The sequence below is a fragment of the Nerophis ophidion genome, linkage group LG28 (assembly GCF_033978795.1).
Source record: "Nerophis ophidion isolate RoL-2023_Sa linkage group LG28, RoL_Noph_v1.0, whole genome shotgun sequence".
Lineage (NCBI taxonomy): Eukaryota > Metazoa > Chordata > Actinopteri > Syngnathiformes > Syngnathidae > Nerophis > Nerophis ophidion.
The window spans coordinates 22,298,976-22,319,832 of NC_084638.1; the positions used below are offsets into that span (position 1 = coordinate 22,298,976).

Consider the following 20,857-nt stretch of genomic DNA (forward strand, 5'->3'; position numbering starts at 1 on the left):
CTTGAAAAATAGGTTCTGAATCCCAATGGTACTTTCCTGGGTATTTAAAGGTTAAGGAAAAACAAAAAGAAACAAGTAACACACCATTTCAGTGTCTCTGCTTAGGTTTAAGAAAAACTATTGTACACAAAACATTATGGGCGTTAGCAAGGAAAATCCATAAGCCGCAGGGTTCTAAGCGTAGGAAAACATTAGCGGCTTGTAGTCTGGAATTTAGGGTAGTATTAATTTTTGGGATGTGTTTTAGGAAATGTCTTATCATCGGCGTTTGTCTGAATGAACTGTCAGAATTGGGGGCATTATTTTCAGGTGCAGGGTCAACTGTGACACTCATCGATCTGTTTCTGACCCTTCATGAACATTTTCCGGTGTGTGTGCATGTTTGGAACCGTCTGGTCCCGTGTGGATGCGTGTGCGTGTTTGTCACCCACGGCTGGATGTCGAAATGCAGCTGCAGCGAAGGAGGGAACATTCCCGGTTGTCATGTGACCGTGTGATGTCAGGGAAAGAAAGAGAGCGACAGAGAGACAGAAAGCAAGGTGTAATTTAGCCCCGCAGCTCACGCGCACTGAGCCGAGAGAGAGAAACCGAGACAACCAGACACACATTCGCTCTTATTGGCACTCGCCCTGCCTCGCTTGTGAATACTTGCACACGTGCTTCGCGTGCACGGATAACACCTGAGCACCGTGGCACACACACACAACATTCAGGCACCACTTTAAGGAAAGGATGCATTTCTTTCTTTGAGCCCTTATGTGCAAAGGACCTAAATGACCCTTTGTGGATACTAAAGGAGGTGGTGAAGAAGAAGGACCAGAACTACAGACAAGACCAACAGGGACTAAGAGCAGTAAAAGAAAAAAACTGCACAACGGTAAAGTAACCCTTGTCATCTGACGCAGAGTGGCAGCAGTCTGGTGTTATTGTTGGCTGCAGCGGGTGAAGACGACCTTCTTGTGGGCATCAACCTGCAAACACTCTTATGGCTGCCAACAACCCCGTTGTCTTGACCTCTTCCACCCTTTCTAGTCTAGGCTCTACGCACCATGGTGGCTTGTACAACCCGGCCACCACTGCACCTGGGGGTAAGTCTGCTGATTTCCTGGAGAAGGGATCTAAAGTGACTACTGGTGCTGAGGATGAGCTGAGATTAGGGAGTGGCAGAACATCCTCTGTAACTGTGGTAGGAACTTTGGATCTAAGGTTACCTACTCTGAAGGTAGAAGATGATGAGTCTCTGCTGCCACCTTCCAGTCTAGTCTCTACGCACCATGGTGGCTTATATGACCCGGCAACCACAGCACCTGGGGGGAAGTTTGCTGATTTCCCGAAGGCGGGATCCAAAGTTACTGGTACTAAAGATGAGCTGAGATTAGTGTGTGGCAGAACATCCTCTGGTACCCTGGATCAAAGGTCGCCTATTCCGAAGGTAGAAGATGATGAGTCATCAGGTGTTATTAGACCAAAGGATAAACCAGACGCAAGATGGGAGAGGTTTTCACTAGGCAGTGCAGGACGAAGTCCCAGCAGCCCACTTTCTTCTTGTTCCACCACATCATTTGCATTAGCCTCACCCGGAGAATCATTAATAAACTCCACACTGGAACCTAACCCAGCACCAACCTCTAATTTTGGCTCAAACTTTCAGCCAACCTCAAACTGGTCCTTTCCCTGTCGAGATGAAGCCTACAATCAACAATCCAAGGAGGTAACACAAAGGAAGGGGACCATTCTTCCTCCAAGACAGACCCCATTGAACCACTCATTTGAGGTGTGTGCCAGTTCAAAGATCGGTGACAATAATGCCTGTTCTTCGGAAATTCAAAACCAGATTAAAGATACAAGACTCAAGTCACCTTCAGAAGGGGACATTTCTGGCAAACAACTTCCTGGCACCACTCCCTCAGTAGGAACACTAAACGGAAGTAAAATGACTGTGTCTCCCAGCCTCTCGGAACTTCCTGCCTCAGCTGAGGGCGGCAGATTGACGGAAAATGGAAATTCGAAATATAAAGGACAGGCGGGAGTATATGTCCCACATTGCAGCGGTGTAACAGAAAGTAAGAACAAAATGTCACAAGATTCAAATAGCATGGATGACGAGAAAGCGGGATTCGGTGTGGCTGCGAACCCAGGGAGAAGAGATACTCCGCCTCAGCGAAGTGTAGTCAGACGAGCAATGTCCGACTGTTCCCACCTGTCGGTTCCCACATTGAATGCCAAAATGTACCCCAACAATACGGGTGGCTCATCTACAATGACGTCAAACTTTACTGTGATGGAAGCAGCATGTCCGACCAGGGCGCCATACCCACACATGGCTGTCCGACGCTCGCTCACAGTCACGGGTAGCACGGAAGCCTCACCTCCATTATTGCCATCATCCCCACCACCTAAGAGACATCACGGCAGCTGTGAAACCAACGTTTTGATTTCTGTTCCCACCCCGGGAGGTATGTATGTCTGCACACGGTGAAGACACTGTACTACTCAGATACACATAGAACTAAGGCTACATTCAGGGGAGGGTGTGCAATTCTGTTTTTTCTTTTGTCAAATCCGAGTTTTTTTTGTAGTCGTTCACATTACTAAAAATGTCTAACGTGATCTAACGCAATCCGACTCGTATGCAGACAGGACATCATGGCGTCACAGGAGCCGCAGTATTTACGGGAGTAAACATGGCTCCAGTTCTTGTAGGTCTCAGTCCTGGCACATTTGTGGCAACTTCAGGGATTTTGTGCAATCAAGGTCAACATTTTCTGAACTGAGTTTAGAACAGTGGTTCTTAACCTTGTTGGAGGTACCGAACCGGTGGGGTTCGGTACCTCCAACCCCACCGGTTCGGTACCTCCATATGCGCATTCTCCGAACCCTTCTTAAATGAAAAATAAAATGTTTTTTTTTTCAAATTAAAATAAAAAATCATGTTTTTTTACTGGTGCACAAAATGAACCGTGCATGAACATCACCTTGTTCAAAGAACAAAACCAACACAGTGCATGAACTCACAACAAATTACACACCTTTCACACATTACCATGAATTGATTAACGTGGACCCCGACTTAAACAAGTTGAAAAACGTATTCGGGTGTTACCATTTAGTGGTCAATTGCACGGAATATGTACTGTACTGTGTAAACTGTACTGTTTTGTAATCTGCTAGTAAAAGTTTCAATCAATCAATCAATCACAAAACGTGCAAATCAGATGGAAAAATAGAGGGAACATTGTTTGGGGGTATCCGTAATACGCTGATAGGGAGAAGTTTTTATTTACACGATAAGACGGATGTGTCTTTATCTCCGTGGTGGAGACTGCCGAACCCCTGAGGCCGACTCACCGAACCCCTAAGGTTCTATCGAACCCAGGTTAAGAACCACTTGTTTAGAAGATTAAAGGGGAACATTATCACCAGACCTATGTAAGCGTCAATATATACCTTGATGTTGCAGAAAAAAGACCAGATGTTTTTTTAATAGATTTCCGAACTCTAAAAGGGGGAATTTGGCGATTGAAACGCCTTTCAATTGTTCGCTGTCGGAGCAATGACCTTTCACCCGTGACGTCACAACGGGAAGCAATCCGCCATTTTCTCAAACACATTACACACACCAAGTCAAATCAGCTCTGTTATTTTCCGTTTTTTTGACTTTTTTCCGGTACCTTGAAGACATTATGCGTCGTCAATGTGTTGTCGGAGGGTGTAACAACATGAACAGAGACGATTTCAAGTTGACTTACGTGGAGTGTGCTAATCAGACATATCAATGGTCACGGCATGCTAATCGATGCTAACATGCTATTTAGGCTAGCTGTATGTACATATTGCATCATTATGCCTCATTTGTAGCGATATCTGCATCCAGCCTTTCCGTCTACCCACATTTAATGCCAAACAAACACATACCAATAAACGGATTCATGTTGCACCAGTGGTCAAAAGATGCGAAAGTCACTCGTTTGTTCTGCACACTTTAGCGACGATAGCGATGCTACGACAGAGATGGCACAAAGATGTGTGGATATCCTGCGACACTCAAAGCAGATGCATTTCTAACGATATAGTCAAGAAAATCACAAAGGTGAGTTTTGTTGATGTTATTGACTTATATGCTAATCAGACATATTTGCTCACGGCATGACTGCAAGCTAATCGATGCTAACATGCTATTTAAGCTAGCTGTATGTACATATTGCATCATTATGCCTCATTTGTAGCTATATTTACATCCAGCCTTTCCCTTCACCCACATTTAATGCCAAAGAAACACATACCAATCGACGGATTCAAGTTGCACCAGTGGTCAAAAGATGCAATCGTTGGTGAGAAGGCGATCGTCAAATTCGTCCTCGATGTCGCTGTCTGTCGTGATATGGCTCAATACCTTCAGTTTCTTCTTCAATTTCGTTTTCACTATCTGCCTCCACATTCCAACCATCCGTTTCAATACATGCGTAATCTGTTGAATCGCTTAAGCCGCTGAAATCCGAGTCTGAATCCGAGCTAATGTCGCTGTACCTTTCTGTTCTATCCGCCATGTTTGTTTGTATTGGCGTCACGCAGTAACATCACAGGAAAATGGACGGGTAGATATAGCGATGGTGAAAATCATGCACTTTGAAGCCGTTTTTCGGGATATTGCGTGATGGGTAAAATTTTGAAAAAAAAATAGAAAAATAAAATAAGCCACTGGGAACTGATTTTTATTGGTTTTAACCCTTCTGAAATTGTGATAATGTTCCCCTTTAAGTAGAAAGATGGCAAACTTTTAGGTTTAGGTTTGTGGGACATTTGCTTCGACGTCAGCTCCGGAGAAGAACGTGTGGGTGAGCAGTCAGAGACAGGTGTGGTGGAACATTGAAATTAGTTCCTAAAGCCTTATTTCCGTCTTGTCTTGCTAAAATTTTCAACTGCCTTAAATTCATACTTTTTTCCTACGCTTTGCATCCTACGGCTCATAAAACGGTGCGGCTAATTTATGGATTTTTCTCCGATGACGGCCAAAACCCCCCGCCCCCCAAAACAAGAAAATACACTGAAAAGGTGTGTTATTTTTTGTGCTATGGCACCATCTTTGAACGAGTTCACTCACTGCAGGTTCTGCAGTGCGCCTCTCTTTAGAATGCACTTTGAACCGGAAGAAGAAGTGCCATTCTCTCCTTTAATCGTCCATAGCATTTTTACTCATATGGATTCTTCATTCATCACTCCAAGCAACGGTTGTATGGTTTACTTTACAACTAAAACAATGTTACTTACTAAACCGTCCCATATGTGATTTCTGTCAGAGTGTTTTCATGCATATTTGTATGTGCTTTTGTAATGTAATGTAGCTAGCGTTGTTAGCGTGGCGCAGTTGGGAGAGTGGCCGCGTGCAACCCGAGGGTCCCTGGTTCAATCCCCACCTAGTACAAACCTTGTCACGTCCGTTGTGTCCTGAGCAAGACACTTCACCCTTGCTCCTGATGGGTGCTGGTTAGCGCCTCGCTTGGCAGCTCCCTCCATCAGTGTGTGAATGTGTGTGTGAATGGGTGAATGTGTAAGTAGTGTCAAAGCACTTTGAGTACCTTGAAGGTATAAAAGCACTGTACAAGTATAACCGATTTACCATTTATCATCTAATATGCTAAAACACGTTTATGAATTTGTTTGTTAGTATTATTAACTTAGTTGCCGTGGACTTATTGAGTCTTTTTAGCTGATTGGAGAGCTAGCTTCTGCCGTTAGTGGGTCTATGACGATGACTTCTGTTTTGTTTGATCAACCGTTTTACTGGCGTGTTAGAGACACCGTTTGGAAACGAACAAAGGTTTGTCAATAAACATTTACAGAATCTTTCCATGTAAATAACTAATTTCATAATGTATACATTGCGGTTTAAAAATTAAAAATATATATGTTTTTTTAATTTAGTAAGTGCAGCTTATATACCTCGCTCTATAGTCAGTCATTTAGCAACTGTCTATTTTGGCGAAGAACCATGACGCTTGTTTTCAATGACGCATTGGTCGGGTGTAAGCGACTCAGTTGTTCGGACTGCAGTCGCATCGGATACATGTCTGATTTATATCCACACACGAAAGAAGCCTTGGTCGGTTTAAAAAAAAAATCGTAATTGTACTGTTCACATTGACATAAAAAAAATCGTAACAGGTCACATTTGGGCAAAAAAATCCTGACCTACTGTGTGAACAAGGCCTCAGGTTGGTCTGTCCGGTTTTTAAAGCATTTGTCTTTGTCTTGCTGACTTACCAGCACTGGTAGCTAAATGCCCTGTGACCAGTGTTGGATTAGTGACTGAAAACCAGTAACCAGTTACAGTTACTAGTTACTTAATTTCAAAAGTTACTCCGTTACTAACTCAGTTACTTACACCAAAAAGTAATGCGTTACGGTGAAAAGTAACTATTTAGTCCTTTTTTTTTTTAAGGCTCCCCTTAATATTCTTTAGCCTTCATTTCAGTACTGTTATTGCACTGTTGCACTGTAGAATAATACAATCTGTTGATCAATTTTAAAAGTATTTGCATCTCTGAACTCTGCTAAGCAATGTGGTTTACATACAACACACAAACACAAAGATATGTTTCAGAGGGCCAATTTATTTCTGGCCAGAACAAATTGACACAACTATTTTAAATAGCTGCAACATAACACACATAAGTATCAAACGGCATAATAACATGTCACAACATAGCTGTAAACCCGGCTTCACTCAAAGAAGGCACACATGACACGATTATATGTCATGTCACTATATACAGCACACCCACTGCTATACACACGCCTAACCAGGCCTTTTTCTCTCTCAAGAAATTGTGAAATAAAATCATGTGTACTGTACTGAAGCCCAGAACACTCTATGTATTTCCCCACTTTTAGTCTAGTTTAAAGAAAAGGAAATATTGGCCTGGCCCACTAGGATCCCTCTTTATGTTTGTGCACTTTATAGCCTACACATTTAGACTGATGTGATAATCAAACACTCTAGAAGTCTACAATGAAACAGTATATAAGAGAATTGACAGAGTGTGAAACAGTATATAAGAGAATTGACAGAGTGTGAAACAGTATATAAGAGAATTGACAGAGTGTGTGTACCTTCAGTGCTGAATGATGAGTAGAGGCAGAGTTTCTTTAGCTCGCTTTCCATGTTTATGTACTCACTGTCCAGGTACGTGGAAAATGTTTTCTGTGGTATTTGTTGTTTGACGCCGGTATCATGCTAGTTAGCTGCCTGAAAGCGAGTGACTCCACTGTAGAAATAACCTGCATGTCTTCTAGCACATATGTGCAATGGCTCCATAAATGTTGTCCTGGCTACCAGTCCCTCCGTTAAAATCCTTAGGTGAAGGTGTAGTGGCATTGGAGTCTGTGTCTTTCTTTACTAGCTTCGTCGAAGCCTGTTGCTTTTGTAGCTGTTTCAGCAGATTTGAATTGCTGTTTTATGCAGTAGATAGCATCTTTGATCCAAAACACAACTTACATTTAACTAAAATTTTATTTTCATTGTGCTCGAGTCTCGACAAAAGAAAAGTAGTGAGAATATTTCCATGTTAAGCAACTCTGCTTTGGCTCCGCTATGATGTCTTGTTAGTAAACACAGACACGCACCCCCATACTCCCTCCCCCTCACATGCACACACACACACACACACATACAGAGCGCGCCTCTTCTCCTGCGCCTCTTCTGCAGCTCTCCAATAAAACACACTCAGATATTCTCAGTTTCTAGCCGATACTATATAAAAAATTATGTAAAATAACGCAGTAACGCATCATATTGTAACGGTAACTGAGTTACTGATTATAAAATATAACGCGCTAGACTACGAGTTACCGCCAAAAGTAACGGTGTTACAAAGTAACGCGTTAGTCCCAACACTGCCTGTGACATCTTTTAGTATGTCGTATTATTAACAAGTTCATGCAATGGGCCAAAAGTGTCCATGTAACACGGAGTACTTCTCCTTAAAGTTCACTTACTTTATTTGTTAGGGGGGGGGGGGAATAAGTAACGAGATAAAGATAGAGCTGATTATGAATACTTAATTTTAATAAACCAAGTGGCAGTAAAAGTCGTGAATATTGAATGGAACGATTTGCCCGAAAAACAGGCAATGTTATTATGATTCCCATTGGGATCGATGCCCACAGGTTGACAAAAATCTCCTGATCACAATATGGCCACTTGTGTGGTTTGTCAGAGGTCATAAAGATGCTCCAAATGTCTCACGAATAAGGCAATATTTATTTTGATGTTATTGGTTTCATTAAAATAAAGGGCTTGATTCACATGTTAGTTATAAATATAAAATGTGTTATGATGCATACAGTCGATATAGTACATAGAACATGTTTGCTTACTGTAAGTGTCTTGCCTAAGCTGTTGACCAACTACAAATCTTGATTGCTAGCAATAGACAAGGATTTCCACAAATAACCCGCTCAACAAAAATAACTCTGTCATTATTTATACTTGTAAGGAAATACAGCACATCAAAGAACCTTCCTAGTCATGGTGCAAAAAAAAAATAAAAATCAACCAGCACAAATATTTAACAAACATGGTCACACATAACACAACCTACTCATTAAACTTTGTAGATATTATAAAAAGCATCCAATCAACAACAACAACAAAAAATACAAATCTAAATTACACCCATTTATATCCAGTACATGGAATTATGGGGACAATGCAAAACACTCTCCACACTTACCATGTTTGGCACATTTTAGCTTCTTGATATTTGTGATTGATTAAAAAACTTTAAGGAGGTCATCACGGAAGTACACAAGGTAGAAGTTGAACTTTCACATTCTTCTGATAAGTAATTATAATAATTATTAATTACATATCCATTATATTATTACAATAGTATGTACATATGCATATATATATTGGCTTTATATACAGTGTGTTTTATATATATATATATATATACACATATATCTAAACCCTAATATATATATCCATCCATCCATTTACTACCGCTTATTCTCTTTGGGGTCGCCGGGGGCGCTGGTGCCTATCTCAGCTACAATCGGGCGGAAGGCGGGGTACACCCTGGACAAGTCGCCAACACAGATAGACAGACAACACTCACACTCACATTCACACACTAGGGCCAATTTAGTGTCGCCAATCAACCTATCCCCAGGTGCATGTCTTTGGAAGTGGAAGGAAGCCGGAGTACCCGGAGGGAACCCACGCAGTCACGAGGAGGACATGAGAACTCCACACAGAAAGATCCCAAGCCCGGCACATGAGAGATAGAGTAAGAATAGCACATCAGATGCGTCCAGTGCTTGAGACCCCAGAAGACTCAGGAGAGGCTTGTGGTCCATCTCCATCTGGAAATGTTTCCCGATGAGGAAGTTGCGGGACTTCTCATAAGCCCGGGTCAGCCCCAAAGCTTCCTTCTCTACTTGCACGTATCTCTGCTCTGTTGGTATGAGAAACTGCGACATGTAGGCCACTGGCCTCCACTCTTCGTCCCACTTTTGTAGCAGTACGCTTCCCAACCCGTACGACAACACGTCTGCTGAGACTTTGCACTCTCTGTTGGGATCATACATGGCTAGCACTGGTGTAGACGTCAGTGCATCCTTTAGATCCTGGAAGGCCCTTGCCCGGTTGACATCCAACAACCAGCAGTTCTTTTTCGACAGGAGATCTCGCAGAGGCTTGTCTCTCTCGACCGGCTGTGGCACAAACTTCCCAAGTTGATTTATCATTCCAAGAACATTTCTCAACTCCCTCACAGTTGTTGGCTCCTGCATCTTCCTCACAGCTTCTGTTTGCTTGGTTCCGGGCTGATGCCACTGGTGGAGAGCACGTGGCCTAGAAAGGTCACCTCTGACTTCGACAGGTCGCCTTTATCGACATTCAGAGTGATGCCTGCCTTTTGGATCTTTTCCAGTGTGGCATGCAGGCGAGCATCATGCTCCACTTGTGTTCGGCCCCACACCAGCACGACGTCCATGTGGCAAACAATGCCCTCAAGCCCTCAACGCCTTCTGTGACCTCCGTCACTATCCGGTTCTGAAAGTGTTTGGGGGCGGATGCAAAGCCAAATGGTAGCCGCCTGAAGTAATAGCGCCCAAAGGGTGTGATGAAAGTTGTCAGTTTCGCTGAATCTGCAATTAGGGGAATTTGCCAAAACCCCATGTTTGCATCCAGCTTACTAAATTTTTTGGTTCTAGCCAGCATTCCCAGTGTTTCCTTCACTGATGGCAGGATGAACTTTTCCCTACACACTGACTCGTTGAGTTTGGTGAGATTGACACATATGCGTACAGCACCTGTCTTTTTGGGAACCACCACTATGCCAGTGCACCAGTCTGTTGGCTCCTAAATTGTACTTATCACCCCGAGTTGTTCCATACGGGACAGTTCTTGCTTGACTTTGTCCATTGAAGGAAATTGAATCCTCCTTGGTGTCTTTACTGAGAATGTTTCCACCCCTGGTCTTAGCTTGATGGCATATGGCTGCCGCACTTCCACACGCCCGGTGCATAATTTCGGGTAGTTCTCCTTTAATGTCTCAATCGTGACGCTGTCTAGGCATGCTAAAAGCCCCAGCCTACAGCTCACAGATTACCCAGTTGGGGCAGTATGCACATTGATTGATTGATTGAAACTTTAATTTGTAGATTGCACAGTTCAGTACATATTCTGTACAAATGACCACTAAATGGTAACACCCGCATAAGTTTTTTAACTTGTTTAAGTCGGGGTCCACGTAAATCAATTCATGAGCAATGTACACATCCTCCCTCTATGTCTTCTCCCCTCTCCTAAGTAGCAACCTGGCGACGCCCACCACGTCGAGGGAATTTCTTCCTGGTCCCAGGATTGGCTTTGTTGCCTTTCTGAGACTTGGCGGATCCATTCCGTATGTGTTTAGGGACACTGAGCGAGGCAAGACTGTCACATCGGTACTTGTGTCAATTTTGAATGTCACACTGCTCTCATGGATGCCAATTTTGACCATCCATGGATCCCCATCCTCCGTGACACTGCCGAGGAAGATCCTCTCCTCATCCTGTTCAACTTCATGCACTGATTTGGACTTGCACACACGCTTGTAATATCCCCTCTTCCCACATGCATGGCATTTCACTTATTAGCAGGACAGTCACTTTTTGGATGGGATGGAAAGCTGCCACAATTTTGACACGGGGACTGTGCGTCCTTGTCCTTGCTGTACTGAGTACTGTGTGGCTTGTACTTTGGGCTATCAGCATATTGAGGTTTGTGTTTAGCAGACTTGAAGTTGCTCTGGAACACTATCAACAGAATTTGCATCACTTGCCTCTGATCTGGTGGTGTCCCCTCAGAGAGTTGCCTTTTCACCTCCTCGCTCTGTCGTGCCGTTCTTATGGCTTTATCAAAGGTTTGATCCGCATCCAACTGCACGCGTTCAGACAGCCCCTTGTCTTGCAATCCGACGCCAAGTCTGTCTCTGATCAGTTTATTGTGTAGCATCCCATAGCTACAATGCTGACAAACGAATCCACACTCTCCCCTTCTTTCTGCCTGCGCATGTTAAACTTAGCACTCTCGTAGATAACGTTTTTCTTCACAGCAAAGAAGCCATGTAATCCCTCGTGCACTCCCTGGTATGTACGTCCTTGAGCGGCCGCTGAGATTTAACCCACGGAGAATAGTATCCGCTTCGTCCCCAATGCAATAAATCAATGTGTTCACTTGATTGTCCTCGGAACTTGCATTTAGGTTACTTGCCAGGCGTATTCTTTCGAATCTCCGGATCCATTTGTCCCTCTCTTGTGGATTTGAAAAGTCAAAGGACTCTCGTGGCTGGATGTTGAACGTAGCGCACAGTCCCACGGCAACCACCGGCGTGTTGGGTGGCCGTGCAGGCGCTGCAGCGGCTCCGTCGCCTTCACTCATCTTGTCCTTGACTTCTTTCTCCACTGACGCGAACAAACTATCTTTTCACTTGGCTCACATTCCACATTGACTACAGTACTTCTGACACCATGTTGCGTTACTGAATGACATACGTGAGTCCAACTGTACTTTATAACGTGGATACTTTTATTACTTCAACCACACCTGTCTCTCGCTCTCTGACTCACCCCCACTGTGTCTCCTGCTCTGTCGCACACTTGTGACATCATAGCTTGTCGACTCTGTAGTTTTCCCATAATACAATCACACCACAATATCTATCCAAAATTTGCAGTGTTGTAATGTCTTCTAAATCACTTATCTTTGTCTAAATGGTGTCAAATATAATACATTTATGTCAAGAATCAACCCTGTTAAACAGGTGATAGCGGAATATGGATTCCTATACACCTCACCAAATAATAGTCGTAACAATGGATGCAATATGAAAAGGTCTGGGAAAGCAAAGTCAAGAAAGACCTTTCTATAAAGCCAGTCAATCTGCATTGTATACAAAAAAAGCACTCATACTTGTTTTGAGTGAGCAGTCATCAGGGAAAGGCTGCGACATTGATTAGACATTTGCTGCACTCATGGAGCAGCTATTTTAGGCAATGTCTGCGCACACACGCACGCACACACACACACACACACACACACACATACACGCACACACACTTGTGTGTGTGTGCGTGTATGATTTAAGAGCTTCTAATGACTTGATGTTGAAGATTTTAAAGACACAGCCATACTGAAGCGTCTTGTGTTTGCTGTGTAGGATAAGAGGCTAACTAGAGCCATATGCTGCAGCATCACTAAAAATAATAAGGTCATTAAAAATTGATTAGAAATGGCAACAGTGGAGGATGCATGTGCATGTACGAGCCAGTCTGCCCACAAGGGGAGGAAAGCAAAAAACATCCCCTGATGAAACAATTGACAAAAACATCACACATTGGGGCAAATTCCAAATGACTCGTAAGTACGAAGGAAGGCAAGATTGTTTTATCAATATCTCCTGCATGGTTTAAAGTCTAATTTTCGGGACTTGTGCAGATCCAAAATCCACAAAAACATGGAAAGTTGTGTTTTGCATAATAGGTCCTCTTTAAAGAGGAACTGCACTTTTTTTTGGAACATTGCCCATCGTTGTTAATCATTTTGAAAGACATGACAACGAATGTATTTTGATTTTTATTGAATTCCAAATCGTAAAAAGTCAGCTTACAACGTAGCCAATGGGAGGTCCTCTATTCCGCACATTAAATCCAGTAAAAAACATTCAAAAAGCGCCGACAATACTCCATTTAAATTTTTTGACTTAAATATTATCAAGTATTAGTGATATTGTTATTATTAGCCCTAACACAGACCAACTATTTTTAGCGCGGCCGTGATCACAAGTTTACTTTGCTCGTTAAAGTTTACTGTAGGTCATAAATCATGCCTCTCACCTGGAGAGTAGAAGGATGAGGTCGTATTCCGACAAATTGGCACACTTTGACAGTCAGTTTATACCCGCGAATGGCGAGAACGACACATAAAGACGCTTGGTTCCACCCTCCTTTTCTTCACAAGGCTTATGAGTCATTCTTCATTTAAATGGGAATATTCGAACATCCTAGCAGTTGGCATCCTAATGACAGCAGATATTGTACAATAAACAATGTTTTATTATGTTTGCAGTTAGTTGTAATCAGTGTCAAATGCATTTTTGAAATTAATGCGCCACTATGCATAAAATGATCAAATTATGTAATGATTAGATGCTATTATAAATGGTATTACATTACATATATACTTACATCATTTATATAAAACCCTAATGTAAGTGTTTGCATGTTTTTAAAGGACTGCTATATGCGGAATAGTGTGACTCCTATTGGCTCTATTGTAAGCAGACTTTTGATCGCATTTATTTAATATTTAGAATGCATTAAAAAAATACATCCATCGTAGGGTTTTTCACAATGATTGTGAACAAGGCAAAAAAAGAAAAAAGGCTGTTCCCCTCTAAGGGTGAAAAATGCCTTTTGAATCTCTCTTTCCAATTACTGATCTACTAAGGTCCAAATACCAGGCACAAAACAACATATGCGTGTTGAGTAGACTAAGACTTTGTGTGCGAAAGAAAAGTGGTGCAGCTTTCGCGTGTATAATGCGCCCTCCAGATTAATGTTGTTGTGCTGGCCAACCTGTGCGCCATGTTGTATCGATTAGAAAATTGCAATCAATAAGACAACAGAAAGTATTTTTAGCAGTGCGCCCTGTAGGGAGGTGGTAGTCCGTCACAACAGCAGCTAGAGTGATCCCAATGCAAGAAAAAGCTTTTGAAAGAAAGTTTTTCGTACAGAAGATAGATTACTATCATTTATCTCCGATATGAAAAAACTAATTGCATAAAAAAACACCAGGAGACACCAAAATGCATCAATTGAATGTGTTTTAAACAGCCCCTTAAGTCATCCAAAAGCTATGTTACGTTATGGTACGTTATTTTCATTTATTATGCACCCCCGCCCCCTACCATGAATTGATTAACGTGGACCCCGATTTAAACAAGTTGAAAAACTTATTCGGGTGTTACAATTTAGTGGTCAATTGTAGGGATTATGTACTGTACTGTGCAATCTACTAATAAAAGTCTCAATCAATCAATCAACCAAACAATCAATTAATCAATCAATCAATCAATCCCCCAACCAACTATTACATCAGCCTGGGGCGCAGCCCAAATAGAGAAACAAAAAAACAGAAGCAGAGACTGAGACCAAAAAGGAATCTACAAAAAACATTTAAGACACATGATGAACACATAACTCAAAAGTCATCTGCAGCAAAGACGTGAGTTTTAAACTGTGCTCTAAAAGAGTCCAGAGTGGTGGCAGACTTGACATTCAGAGGGAGCTTATTCCATAGCCTAGTTGCCATCACTGAGAAAGCACGGTCTCCCTTTGTCACTAGGTTTGACCGTGGGACCTTCAGGGTCATCTGGTTGTCAGATCTAAGGCAACGACCAAGTCTGGAGCTTCTAGGTTTGTCCGGGAGATCTTTGATATAAGCTGGGGCGAGAAAATTGAGCGCTTTGAAGACATACGTGAGGATCTTAAATTTCCCTCTGTGCTTCACTGGGAGCCAGTGAAGTGAAGAGAGGATGGGAGAAATGTGTTCCCTTTTTTTGTGTCTGTCACCAGCCTGGCAGCTGCATTTTGTAATAGCTGCATGCTATGGATGGTCATGTCGGTGAGCCAAACATAGAGGGCATTGCAATAGTCCAGTCTGGAGAAGATGAGCTTTAACACGACCCTCCGTAGGTCACTGGGGGAGAGGAAAGACTTGATCTTAGCTATTGTGGGCAGTTGTAAAAAACAGGATTTCATCACAGATTTCACTTGCCTGTCAAACTTGAGGTCTGGGTCGAATGTGACCCCAAGGTTTTTGACGTGGGGTTTTTCAAGGGTGGCCAAATGTCCCAAATTATTTCTGATCTGACTGACCGAGGGGGAGTTGCCCAACAGAAAAATTTCACTCTTTGTGTCATTGAGCTGCAGGAAGTTTTTTGACATCCACTCCTTCATCTCCTGCAAGCAATCCTTCAAACGGTCCAGCCCAGAGGGATCGTCTGTCTTGAGCGGAAGATAGATTTGAGTATCGTCAGCGTAGTAGCGAAAGGAAATTTTATGGTGATGAATGACTTTGCTGAGGGGGAGCATTTAGATGGAGAACAGGCTGGGACCCAGTATTGAGCCCTGAGGGACCCCACAGGTGAAGTTGGCGAAGCAGGAGGAATGGTTGGCAATGTTCACAGAGAAGGTTCTGTTGTTGAGGTTGGACGTAAACCAGGAAAAGGCTGTGTTAGTGATGCCGGCCCCCTGTTAGAGGGGACTAAGAAATGAGTATGGTCTATAGTATCGACGCTGCACTGAGTTCCATGAGAACCAGTGCAGCACATTTCCTAGAGTCAGTGATGAGGAGTAGGCCGTTTAACACCTTCAAGAGGGCGGACTCAGTGCTGTAGCCGGCCCTAAATCTGGACGTAAATTTCTCCAGAATGTTGTTGTGTTGGAGATTGGGCTGCTGCTGGCTGAGGTCGGCCTTTTCAAACAGTTTAGACAGAAATGGTAATTTTGAGATAGGTCTGTAGTTGCTGGGGTGAGTTGGATCTAGGTTGGCTTTCTTCATGCTTCTTTTAGGCATGATGGGACTATACTTGTTGCCAGGGAGAAGTTGATGATGGATGTGGGGACCTACTGCATCAAAAACCTCTTTAAGGAGGGGGGCAGGGACGGGGTCGTAAGGGGTTGTGGCTGGTCTCAAGGCGGCAGTCATCTTACAGAGGAATGAGAGGGAGATGGACCTGAACATGGAGAAAGTGGATGAGCATCTCAGAGTAACAGATAGGTCCCGGGTGGAAGGTGGGATGTTACTTCTGATGGTGTTTACTTTATCCGAAAAAAACAACAGAAACTCATCACCCTTTGCAGGGGATGCATCCTGGATAACAGTGGTGGGAGGGCAAACAACAGAATTGATTTTCTGAATAGAATGCGTGTCTCTTTCAGCCTTAACCAGTCTGTGGTAGCTTTTCTGTCTGTCCCTCAGTATCTCAAGAGAGACCTGCAGGCCATCTTTCTTCCACTTCCGCTCCGCCTGTCTCCATGCTCTCCTCTATGCTCTGGTGGTCTCATTGAGCCAAGCTGCAGTCTTGGGTTTGGGCTTTTTCAGCTTGAGAGGGACAATAGAGTCCAGAACAGAAAGGCAGGTGGAGTTGAACACGGACACAAGCTCCTCTGGGTCTGATGACAGCATCTCACCTGCCCTGGTGTTTTGGGCGGCAGAAAAAGCAGAGGAAAACTTAGGTGTCTGGCCGTTGATAAACCGTGAGAGGCGTGCATTACATTGGGTGTTAGTGGAGGTGGGAGACAGAGATGTTTGAAACACCTCAGCATAATGGTCACACTCAGTGTGAGTTGGCATGGTTTTCAAATTGCTGACAGGGAGATTGACAGAGAGAACAAGATGTAGGGTGTGACCTTTTTTATTATACATACATATATACTACAAACATACATACAAACCCCGTTTCCATATGAGTTGGGAAATTGTGTTGGATGTAAATATAAACGGAATACATCCATCCCATCCATGTTCTACCACTTATTCCCTTTGGGGTTGCGGGGGGCGCTGGTGCCTATCTCAGCTACAATGATTTGGGTCAAATATGATTTATATTTGACCCATATTCAGTTGAATATGCTACAAAGACAACATATTTGATGTTCAAACTGATAAACATTATTTTATTTTTTTTCAAATAATCATTAACTTTACAATTTGATGCCAGCAACACTTGATTAAGAATTTGGGAAAGGTGGCAATAAATAATGAAAAAGTTGCAGAATGCTCATCTAACACTTATTTGGAACATCCCACCGGTGTGGAGGCTAACTGGGAACAGGTGGGTGCCATAATTGGGTATAAAAACAGCTTCCCCAAAAATGCTCAGTCTTTTACAAGAAAGGATGGGGCGAGGTACACCCCTTTGTCCACAACTGTGTGAGCAAATTGTCAAACAGTTTAGGAACAACATTTCTCAAAGTGCAAATGCAAGAAATTTAGGGATATCAACATCTATGGTCCATAATTGTGACGCTTAGGTGGCATCGTGGTGCGTGTTTGCGTTCTCTCGTGGATGCAAGCGGAATGGGACACAGCGTGAAGGTAAGAATGATGATTTATTTATACTAATGAACAAACTACGAACAAAAACACTTGTACGAAGGCACTAACAAAATACCACAGAACTAGCATATGAGCTAGAAAGAACAAAAGACGCTAGCATGTGAGCTAGGGAAATAAACAAATGAGGGAATAGCGGGGAAGCTAAAGTACAAAAAGAGTTTTACCACAAGCGGGGATAGCGACGTCACCTGTTGCATTGAATAGCAAATGAGAATCCGAGACCGAATGAAAAACAAGGGCAGGCTTAAATAGGGAGGAAAATAATCAAAGGCAGGTGCACGTGAAAGACAACAGGCAGGTGACACAAATGGGTTACTATGGGAACAGAACAAAACAGGAAGTTCCACCAGGAACTAAAGAAGTCAAATAACAAGACAAGATACCAAGATGGAACAAAAACAGAATATGACATGATCCAAGTAGTAGATCATGACAATAATATCACCAAAAGGTTCAGAGAATCTGGAGAAATCACTCCACGTAAGCGGCATGGCCGGAAACCAACGTTGAATGACCGTGACCTTTGATCCCTCAGATGGCGGTGTATCAAAAACCGACATCAATCTCTAAAGGGCTCAGGAACACGTCAGAAAACCACTGTCACTAACTACAGTTCATCGTTACATCTGTAAATGCAAGGTAAAGCTCTAATATGCACAACGAAAGCCATTTATCAACAACATCCAGAAACGCCGCCGGCTTTTCTGGGCCCGAGATCATCTAAGATGGATAGATGCAAAGTGGAAAAGTTTTCTGTGGTCTGACGAGTCCACATTTCAAATTGTTTTTGGAAATATTCGACATCGTGTCATCCGGACCAAAGGGGAACCAAACCATCCAGACTGTTATCGATGCAAAGTTCAAAAGCCAGTATATGTGATGGTATGGGGGTGCATTAGTGCCCAAGGCATGGGTAACTTACACATCTGTGAAGGGACCATTATTGCTGAAAGGTACATACGGGTTTTGGAACAACATATGCTGCCATCTAAGCACTGTCTTTTTGATGGACACCACTGCTTATTTCAGCAAGACAATGCCAAGCCACATTCAGGACGTGTTACAACAGTGTGACTTCGTAAAAAAAGAGTGCGGGTACTTTCTTGGCCCGTCTGCAATCCAGAATTGTCTCCCATCAAAAATGTGTGGCGCATTATGAAGTGTAAAAAAAATCAGCGGAGACCCCGGACTGTCGAACAACTGAAGCTCTACATAAAACAAGAAAGGGAAAGAATCCCACTTTCAAAGCTTCAACAATTAGGTTCCTCAGTTCCCAAACATTTATTGAGTGTTGTTAAAAGAAAAGGTGATGTAACACAGTGGTGAACATGCCCTTTCCCAACTACTTTGTCACGTGTTGCAGCCATCAAATTCAAAGTTAATTATTATTTGAAAAAAAAAACAAAGTTTATGAGTTTGAACATCAAATAGCTTGTCTTTGCAGTGCATTCAATTGAATATGGGTTGAAAAGGATTTGCTAATCGTTGCATTCCGTTTATATTAACATCTAACACAATTTCCCAACTCATATGGAAATGGGGTTTGTACATACATATATACCATACACACACACACACACACACATATATATATATATATATATATATATGTATATATCTATGTATATATGTATGTATAAATAAATATGTATATATGTAGGTACATACAATATAAATATATATATATGTATGTATGTATGTATGTATATATGTATGTATGTATATGTATGTATGTGTGTATGTTAGGGGTGTAACGGTACACAAAAATTTTGGTTCGGTACATACCTCGGTTCAGACGTCACGGTTCGGTTAATTTTCGGTACAGAAAGAAAACAACAACATATAAATGTTTTGGTTATTTATTTAACAAATTTGCTAAACCTTCCACCAAAAATCTTTTTCTTTGTGGGATAGTTGATGTGAAGTAATCGGAAACTTGGATAGGTCAATAATTCATAATAACATTGATTTTGATTCAATATTATGTTTTGAGCAATGACAGTTTTAAAGAAAAAAAACAGCTTTGTTTTATTAGTCAATGTTGCAATTTTTTCTAAATTACATTTCGCCTTTAAGCTTTTGTATTTCACTTTTGTTTTTTTTTTTGTTTATTTCAATAGTATTTTTAGAATGTGTTATGGGCCTTTAAAACATTAGCTGTGGGCCACAAATGGCCTCCGGGGGACACTTTTGACACCCCTGCTATAGATGATAAAAAATTAAATCTGAACTCTATGGGTAAAAAGCAGAGCCTGGCGACGCATGCGCGTTTATGATGACTCTCTCGCTCGCTCTGTCTCTCCCCCTCCCTCACGACTGTTGCCTGCGCACACTTTTTTTTAACCCCTTCTTAACCCTGAACGTACATTGAAAATACAGGCAACCCTAACTTAAAATGCCGGACATTTGAGGCATTTAAGAAACTCCACCTGGACAGCCCCGCAAAAGAGGACATATCTGGTGAAAAGAGGAGGTGTGGTCAGTCTATCATAGCCCGGTCGCTGCTAGCACGCCGTGTGTTTTTTTTTTTTTTTTGATTGAGTGAAACTTTTATTAGTAGATTGCACAGTACAGTACATATTCAGTACAATTGACCACTAAATGGTAACACCCCAATAAGATTTTCAACTTGTTTATAAGTCGGGGTCCACGTAAACCAATTCATGGTGCCTGGGTGTGCATTACTTAATATGTCCGTGTGGAACTCGTTCGATACACCTCCGAACCGAACCGAAACGGTTCAATACAAATACACGCACCGTTACACCCCTAATGTATGTATATATATACATGTATGTACGTATATAGTCAGTTCTTGATCATAAATCAGAATATACTAATTGGTTTACATGTTTAAATAAAGACTAAATATTTTTGTTAAATATAAAGAGGTATGTTTTTTCCAATTGCATTGTAAGATAAATTGCTGTGACCGACACATTTTTTAAAAACTTCTTTTGGGAAAATACTGCATTCTGTATTCGTATCGTGTTTTTATTACAATATTTTTTGTTGTACCAGGGGTTAACTGGTAGTTTTTTTTTTGTTACTTCACTATGAAGGTTCATAGTAATTGTATTACCTGTTGCTGTCTCAGCATGTCCCACTTGATTGCATAGACCATGGGTGTCAAACTCTGGCCCGCGGGCCAAATCTGGCCCGCCGTGTAATTTAATTTGGCCCTTG

General features: G+C 42.2%; 1 protein-coding gene across 2 annotated transcripts in view; it reads left to right on the forward strand.

Moving 5' to 3' along the window:
- The first annotated feature begins 470 nt into the window (after positions 1-470).
- Positions 471-20,857, forward strand: part of LOC133544886 (microtubule-associated protein tau-like) — a 91,803-nt gene continuing 71,416 nt past the window's right edge. The window contains exon 1 of one of the 2 annotated variants that reach the window (XM_061890114.1): positions 471-2,456. In XM_061890114.1, coding sequence (XP_061746098.1) covers positions 986-2,456 — 1,471 coding nt within the window. In that variant the 5' untranslated portion in view covers positions 471-985. The remainder of the gene's footprint in view (positions 2,457-20,857) is intronic. The other variant, XM_061890115.1, reaches the window with a different exon arrangement.